The 9,105-nt window shown below is 39.9% G+C and overlaps 1 protein-coding gene across 1 annotated transcript in view; it reads right to left on the reverse strand.

Annotated features, from left to right (window-relative positions):
• Positions 1–9,048, reverse strand: part of PLBD1 (phospholipase B domain containing 1) — a 36,582-nt gene extending 27,534 nt beyond the window's left edge. The window contains exons 1-2 of the mRNA XM_085308796.1: positions 8,790–9,048; positions 848–1,067 (exon numbers count right to left, since the gene is read on the reverse strand). Of these exons, the coding sequence (XP_085164922.1) occupies positions 848–1,067; positions 8,790–8,868 (299 nt within the window). The 5' untranslated portion in view covers positions 8,869–9,048. The remainder of the gene's footprint in view (positions 1–847; positions 1,068–8,789) is intronic.
• Positions 9,049–9,105: the final 57 nt, after the last annotated feature.

The following is a 9,105-nucleotide window of genomic DNA, read 5'->3' on the forward strand; positions in this document are numbered from 1 at the left end:
GAGCCTGTTCAGCTCCAAGCCACATCATGTTCTTTGCTGCAGCACCAAGTATTTCCCACTAGTTAGTATCTTACAGTCTCATGCTGCCTTCTCACTTAGGCAGTAAAAGAACAGTTAAAAACAAAAACCACCACACACCCAACACATGCTGCTGTGAATTCATAACAAGTACAAAAACACTGATAGTTTTCCATAGATTTGCACTATTAGATTCAGTCCCTCACCTCTCCAGAGGTCCTTTCAGGAGCACATCAAACCTTTTAGACCAAGGCCAGTCTGCATCATAGCCTATCAGTATAACTTAAGTTTGTCCAAGACAGACTACACATCTCACCCTGTTGTGAGGTTTCAGTCTGTTCCCTAGCAGTTTCCAGACTGTGGTTCCTGAAAAAGCTCCTTCAGACAGTCCTGCAGCCTTTGCTAGCCACACCTCTCCCCGCCTGAACAGTTCTCAAGTATTTCATCTGTTGCTGGTCAGCCACCTACCTATAAGCTGGGGAAATAACTAGTATCCTTTTGGAACTACTTACAACACAGGGCTTATGCACTTCATTACATATATGCACATTCTGTGATTACGTTACTTAATCAGTAATACAGATACAGTACTCTATCTCAYCAAGATGTTGAGGAACCTACAGGATGAGGAGGAAAGTGCACAGAGCAGAAACCACATCTTCATCCTGTAATAAAAATACTATACTTCATACTTGCTACTAATTAAAAGAATGCACCTAACTGCTAAATGTATAGTTAGTTTAAATGGACTTAAATTAAGGAGAAGAAAAAACTAGTACAGAAACCAACTGGAAGTGTTGCAAGTTGAGTTTCTTCCTGGGCTACTTACGGAGCTGTGAGATACCCTTCCAAAAAGCCAGATGCATACATGATATCTTCATTGTTTAAAGTCTGACTGCCATAGCCTGCTCTGATCTCCAGAACTCCCCAACCTGTTGTCTGTATAGTGTTGTTGTAGAAACCATAGGCATCTCCACTTCGATCCAGTGTATTCTTGACCTGAAAAGTTTTCTCAGCTTTATTCCAGTACACAGTTGCATAGCGGATTTCTAGGGTGAAGAGGGAAGGGGGCAAGGGAAATAAAACAAAACAAAAAAGGAAAATTAGTCTTACAATACACCTGAAAAAGCAACAGGTATTATAGGAACTTCATTTCACTTGAACAGTGATGCCTCTCACAGAAGATCGAAGGGATCAGAAAATTAATTGCAACATGTACAGAATGTTTCAATTTTCAAGCTAGTAGTTCCAATTCAGGTTTCTAGTTCCAAGCATCGTTAATTAGCTGTTATTGCATAGCTGTATGCAGATTTAGGCAAGAGAGTTGAATGGGTTAGTCTATCACATTTTTGGAAGTCTCATCTGCAGAATTTCCAAAGACTGAGAACAAACAAAGTAGTTGCTGCAAAACAAGATTAAAAGAAAGACTTACTATGGGGAAGCACAAGCAGGTATTGTCTATCCAATAACGAATGCCAAAAACACTCTTGGAATAAATTTAAAAGATTAATTAGATTGTTTTCTGTATGTTTAGTTCCACCGTGTATAGTGATACTGATGTTAACATACTGGAAAGTGATACGAGAACTAACTGGAGTTTTACCAGGACAACAGCTAAATACTCTTATGTTACTCTTTAAGAAATTAGTTACAACTCCTTCAGTATAAAACATGACATAGCTGAGTCTTGACATAAAGTTTACAAAAGTGTTCCCTTACCTGGCCCAAGAGAAAATTTATACAAATCTTATTGAATGTAACTTTAAAAGACAGCATATCTTAGCAACTGGAAGGGATTATAGCCATGTCAAATTTGCTTTCCACCTAAAGATTCAAAAGACTGCAWAGGCTTTCTAAATCATCTTCCTGGGCAACTAATCCCAAAGGTGGCATTATCCAAGAGGATGATTAAAATTTAGGGAATGTGAGACTGAAAAGCAAAAGCACCACAAAACTGTAATCCTTTAGAAGACACCAAACCCAAATAGGAATAGAGTAGATCACAAGAGCATCAAATGAAGAGGGATGATGGGAAGTTGGGCATTAGACTGCTCTAGAATTCTCCTCAGACTGCCATTTAAAATATATGCTCTGAATTAGTCAAGTTTTTATTTTGTCAAGTTCAATAACAAAGAGAAAGGGAAACTACTAAAAAAAAAAAAAAAAAAAAAAAAAAAAGTCATTCAGCCTTCCCTAAGGTTGGACCTGGTTACATCAGATCTCTAATTCACAACTCAGACTACTACGGTACTACAAATGAGAAGAGTTCCAAAGTCATGAGTCAAAGTTCCCAGAATTATGAGCTTATCCCTTAAGTTCTCAAAAGGGTCATTGTACACCTATGGAGAAACCTGTGATGTTCAATTTCCCCAGCCTGTCTCCAGTGTTTGGCAATTAACATTGCCTGTTTACAACAAGAAAATACAATTTGGTTACTATTTGGTTACTATTCCTTACAACAATTAATCTTGTGCACCACATCCATATCAGCTGAAAGTAGATAGCTAGYTATATACTCATTTATGAGTAACTAGATACTCTATGACTATCCAGAATACTCAATGATCTTAGTATGCATGCTATGATAACTGGAACTGTAAGAAAAGCAACACAACATCAGCATAATATCTATTGCTCTTTAAAGAGCTGCAAGCAAAATCTTTGGCAAGCATCTTAGTCTGATTTCAAAATGAGTGCACCTATTTGACTCAGTACTCTAAAATATAACATTAAGAAGAGACTTTTATGGAGATCCATAAAGTATTTGAATAAAAATCACAGAACAGTTGAGGTTGGGAGGGGCCTCTGGAGATCATCTAGTCCAACCCCTCCTCCCCCCCCAAGCAGGTTCACTTAGAGCATGTTGCCCAGGATGCTGTCCAGACAGTTTTTTTAATATCTCCAAGGATGGACACTCTATCACCCCTCCAGGCAACCTGTTCCGGTGCTCAGTCACCCACCCCACAGTAAAGCTCCTATTCCTTATGTTCAGACAGAACTTCCTGTGTTTCAGCTTGTGCCTGTTGCCTCTTGTCCTACTGCGGAGCACCACTGAGGAGAGTCTGGCCCCATCCTCTTTACATCCTCCCTTTAATTATTTATATACATTGGTAAGATCCTCCCTCAGTCTTCTCTTCTCTAGGAAGAACAGCCCCAGCTCTTTCAGCCTTTCCTCATATGGGAGAAAAGAGCAAACCTATTTTCTAAGGGCTAAACTTTCTCCAACTAACCACTTTTTGATACAGGAGTTACTCAATTGCTTTAAGTCAGTTTTAATCCATTTTACTAGACTCTCAAATGCTGTGTCATTCAACCAGATAACTGTCCCTTCCTGGCATTCCAGCAAGGATAGCAATAACTGCTTCCTATCAAGTCAGTCTTCATAATGTACTAGAGATACTTGTTAATAGGTAAAGAAGTGATAGCTAGGACAATTTTAATACTGAGGGAAAACTTTATTTTTCTTAGTTCCACGAACAACAACAGATGCATGTTATTACTTCTATATTTTGAAAGGAAATCATTACAGGGACTTGGAACACGATGTTTGAAAACATGTTTCTTGTCTGCCAGGTACTGAGGCTATTTAAAGGACTAAGACATGACAGACTTCAAATACCTTTTTGAGAGCCAAAAATTTTACTTTTCTGTGATGATTCCTTAACTATCTTTTAGAAATACATGTGGTAATTCTGCTACTTTAAGGTAAGGATTAACATGGGACTTGCTCAAACTGAACATCTACAGAAAGAGCAGGCTGATAAGGGTCATCACTGAGGACAGTCAAACATCACCTTATAAAACTAAAGCTTGCAAATGCAAAGAGGACAGGGAATGCTAACTACATGGAAAGAAAGGTCCTCTAAAGAAATGATACAAGGGTCCAGCACTGAAGGGGGGCAGATTCTGACTAGGAAGCCCACAGCAGGGGCAGAGGAAAGGCAGGCTGTGTTCTCTGCTTGCAAAGACAGCTGAAGAGTGAGTTAAAAGGAGTTAGAACATTAAAAAAAAAAAAAAGTGGGGAGAAGAAATGCTCTGAGGAAGATGATSCACTTTCTGCCACCTCCAGCCTAATGAAGAAGTGGGAGGTAGTCAAGAGGAACTAGGGCAGTAGGTTATTGTTATTAGTGAAGTTCCTTGCAACTCTGCCACTCATCACCTGATTTCATCCTATTCAAAGATTTAAGCCTATAGCTTTCCCAGCTCTGACATAAATTGTCAAAATACCTAGGTATCATGAACATGCTATGCTTATTTCAAGGGAAGCATATTTATTTTTTAATCTATAAAAACAGTATTTTTATATATATAAATAATAATTATCTTTTAAACGTAAGCCTGTATCTTGCTACAGTTGGAGCTAAAGCCACAAACTTTAAAGTCTGTATACACCTAAACAAGCTTATGCTACATTGTAATTCGAGCATTTCTATTAACCTAGCTTGTTACAATTTTAACTTTTTAAACTAGCAGCACCACTTCTAGMAAGAAAAACATCCAGAACCAAAATATATAATGAAATATACATATCTAAGAAACAACTACATATTACTCAAAACACCATATATGTCCTAGAAGAACACGAACCTTTCCCTGGAAGGGTAATGCTGGTATTTTTATATATATTTTCTGGAGGATGAGGCAGAAACACAGCAATTTTCACAGTAGTTGCAATGGTAACTTCTTACACATGAATCAAATGAAACATCTCATGAACCTAATCCTGGTTATCACTGCTAAATTAGATTTCCCAGGGTGCAGCCGACCAAACGCCAACAGGTATCTTAGCCTATTACCTGCTCCCAGGACACTTTAGTGCATCAAAGGGAGCAAAAATAAATTGAGAAGTTTCCACATCCAATATTGCTTGAGATGACCCAACTAACAAACAGAAGCAGACACTGGAACTACTTACTAGTTACTGGAACTACTGCAATGAATGATTCAACCCCCTGGGGACAGGGTAGGTCAGTGGATTCACCCTTCCACCTCACTGCAACCAGTAAGTCAGGAGACTTGTATAGGACCAAAGATACCTAGTTCCATCACAGCCACCGGCATGCTTATTTTGGGAGATAAAAATGGTGCAGAAATGCAACATCAAAACAAGCATGCAAAAAAATACATGCTGCTTTTCCTTTCCAACTGTTATCAAGAACTGGAAAAAGCCTTTCCTCAAATTGCCTGATGTTAATGAAAATACTACAACACATCTGCCAAATAAAAATCCACAAATAGGACCACAGCTGGGAGAGTGCTGGAATTTCTTCAGCAACTGAGAAGCACCCTGCTTTTTGCCAAGATTATACCCTTAAAAAAAGAAACATGGAGACATCTCAGCTGTAGCTGGGAGGTGGTGGTGGTGCRCTTGATTTTCAGGCAAAACGCCAAATCTTCTCTCTGCCGTTTTTGTCYGAGTACAGGAGTTGGCAGAGTGTCTAAGAAACAGGGCTTGTCTTCTACTTGGTGGCAGTGGGAAAGAGTAGGAATACACACATTTGTAAGAAGCTAGAGAAAACAATTAAAGGAAATATCAAATGGGACTGGGGGAATATAAAACAAAAAGTAGGTGCTGAAGAAGACACCAAAAAAGTAATAGCAATTAGTAGCAAGAAAATAGAATGGACAGAGAAGACTTGGGGGAGGGGAGGAACACAGAGGAAAGGCTCAAGAGCATTTAACAAGAGTAACTTTTGATAACCTATCACCTATATTTCGTAAATAAGTTACAACTGCAAAAGTTACTCTTTACATGCTTTAAGACTGATAMAATTATTTTGGTAATACACAACAGCTTTTCCAGCCTAAAATTCTTTATTAAAAACAAACMAAAAAAAAAGGTACATCTACATAGGTTACTGGACTTTCTATTTAGAAATAAATAGAACTCTTTTCTCCTTACAAATGGAAAGAGCTACAAGGTTTGGGAGTAGGAACTAATATTTATATTTTTCCTTAGTCTGAGAARTAAGTCCACTGATGATTGAAAATATTCCCAGTGCTGCATTGCTCATTTTCTGCATTTCAGGCTTCACAATGACATAAATTAGAGTGAGAAGCTAAGTTAGAATGAACAATATTGAAGAACAGGAAACCCACTGGATTCCTTTTCTTGTGATTTTTAGCTATGTCTTTAAATGTTAATTTTCAATCTGTAGTTTTTCAAAGAGTGAAGTTTTTTTTCTGTAGAGATATTAAGGTATACTTGGCAAATTCCACCTATACGCTCTCCATTAAATAAAGAAGCTATCCCTTTCCCTTTCACCAAGATCTAGTTTTGTGCAATTTTGCGCTAATTTTACATGGCTTCTAAATTGTGCATCGCTCATACTCAGTATATCCTCCCCCAGAAAGAATGTTCAGTAGTTAATTTATATTAGCAGTATTTACCCACTGAAAATTTCAGGTCAGTCACAACTCACTAACCTTTTTAGAAAGGTTGTATACCTCTGAAGCACAATTGAAATTTCAAAATACAGTTATGATTGAAATCCATCACAAAATATACGTTAATTACTTCAGGACTTCTTTAGAAATCAATTTAAATCATGTAAGAACTTAATATGAAACCCATAATTTTCAGCTAAAGCAGTCAATACTTTCTTGTTCTACTTGAACGTAAGCTATTTGAGCTTTCTATTCTATTGGCCTTAATTCATCCTATTTCCTCATACAGTTAAGATTTAAGTAATTTTCCATTTGTCTCTAATAGGCCTATCATTATTTGAAGCCTAACCCTCTGATTTAGGCTTTCATGAGAGAGAGAAGCAATATTCAGCTATGTAAACTATGAATTAAGAGTTTGAATCTTCATGGCTTTCATGTTCACATTGAAAGCTTAGCTGATACAGAAAACTAGTCAAAACAATTGCAGGTCCCCAGGATGAGTCATCCAGAAAAGACACAAAAATAACAGCTTCACTAATCTCCTAGCTCATAAATTTAAGTGATTTTTACTAGAGAACATTCCCTACAGTTTCCAAACTGTATGATGAAGCATGTTCAAGGCATTTGAAATGCTACAGATTATAGCTATAGAATAATGAACCAATCTGAAAAAAATACGTGTTTTGGCAATTCACAATGTTGAGGAATAAGTTTACTTCATTAAATAGCCTGAAGGCATTTCTATTTGCTATTTAATAGCTTTCTACCAAAACTTCCACTGCGACACGAGAAGTAAGTTAGGCCTTAGCTGGAACTACCTCATACCCCCAAATCCCTTTCACTTCCTATGCATGCTTCATAGATGATCCTTCAGTGCTGCTAACATAGAAATAAAAGTTTTTGCCAAATCAGGTAAGATTTGAAAAGTAGGTCTCCAAGATAAGATAGTCCACAAGATGAGATACCAGTTATATTTTGGAAACAGTAAAACAACAGATGTCTTTTTTTTTTTTTTTTTTTTTTTTTTTTTTTTTTTTTTTTTTTTTTTGGCTTGTTCTGTGGCCATTAATGCATTAACTTACGAGTTTCCTAGATGAGCAGTGGAACTAGCCCTTAAGATCTTTAGGGTTAACTGAAAGCAGCAAAAGGTGGTGAGGTTTTCGTAGTGCAATTTGCTCCTCAACTGCCTCACCATTTCTGCAGAGCCCATTAGACAATGCTGTCAATGCAAACAGTAACTGCTCTCCTCACCTCCTCTCCATCCCTAACCTTTACTGATTTTACATGGAAGTGGCTTCACTTTCTCATGCTGCCCACCACTCAGCACCTCTTAAATTCTCATCTTCCGTGACTCTTTTCCTCATCCTTCCTATTGCTGTATTATCCATTTCATACTTGTAAATGGGGGGGGGGGGAAGAGAAGAAATGTGTTCACACCTTGCTGGCATGTCTTCTAGCACATGGCTGGACACCACAGTATTTGTCCACATCCACAAGGCGTCCTCAAACAAATCAGGTGAAAAMTGAATACTTAAGCAGGAAGCTAAAGTTCTACAATAAATTGTGAAGCCTACCAAAAACATGCCATTTGCAAAAAATGTTTGCATCCAAGTCTTGGCTCTGAAGGCATAGCAGTTACAACAGTATAAAAGCAGAACCTTAAATATACATATATATATATACACACACATATATATAGTAGCCAACAGAGGAAGCATGAAAGTGTTACAGAAGTTTTGGGTACTGAATTAGCTTAATTGTAACCTTACAGCTTCAGCTGAAAATACCATATTATGCAAATATAAGATGAAAAAGAACTCGAGCAAAAAATTAGCATGAAGTGGTGTTTGTATCATAGAAAACAATACAAGTTTTAAAAATTAAGCAGATATTAGTAAATTAATTACTTTAAGAGCAACATAAATTTATCTAATCAGAAAACACCAGATGGTATTCATATCCATGCATGGGTATGAGCTCTGAAACAAAAACAATTATTTATATCCACAGGCTCCCTGGGCTGCAGGGCTGGCCCCAGAGTGAGGGTTAACCGGCCCTCAAAGACAGCGCGACAGCYGCGGCTCTCGACGGGTCGAGGTGCCGGGGACTCCCACGGAGGCACAACAGGGTGTGGGGTTTTTTTTTTTATATATATATTTATTATTATTATTAATTAAGGGGAGAGGTTTCCCCCGCCTAGAGGAGACGGAGGGGCGCACACCAGTGAGACGCGGCCCGAGGAACCGCGAGCAACCCCGCGCCGGGCTCCGCTGCCGGCTGCTCCAGAGCCCGGGGCAACCCCGAGCYTCTCCTCAGCCCGTCCAGGGAGCCCCGAGGCCAGGCCCCGCCGCCGCCGCCACCCGCCCCCAATGCCGCCGCCTCACCTGCTTGGCCCCCCACGGCCGCCCACAGCAGGACGAGCCCCCAGCTGCAGCAGCAGCGCACGCCGCCGAGCCGAGCCATGCTGCTCCGCCGCGTCTCCTGCAGGCACCAGGAGGCGGCGGGACTTTAAGAAGTTTCCTTCACTCGCTAAGGGCAGGTCTCGCCGCTGCTCCCGCCTCCTCCGGCGCCCGCCCCGGCCCCAGAGCCCAGCGCCGGGGGCGGCCCCGCCGGGGCGAGAGCTGCCCCGCGCCTGCCGGCGGCCGCCCCATCCCCTGCCCTGCCCTGCCCTGCCCTGCCCTCTGAGTCTCGGGCGGCGGC

This window comes from Rhea americana, unplaced genomic scaffold (genome assembly GCF_003343005.1).
Source record: "Rhea americana isolate MKP2758 unplaced genomic scaffold, rheAme1 scaffold_281, whole genome shotgun sequence".
Classification (NCBI taxonomy): Eukaryota; Metazoa; Chordata; class Aves; order Rheiformes; family Rheidae; genus Rhea; species Rhea americana.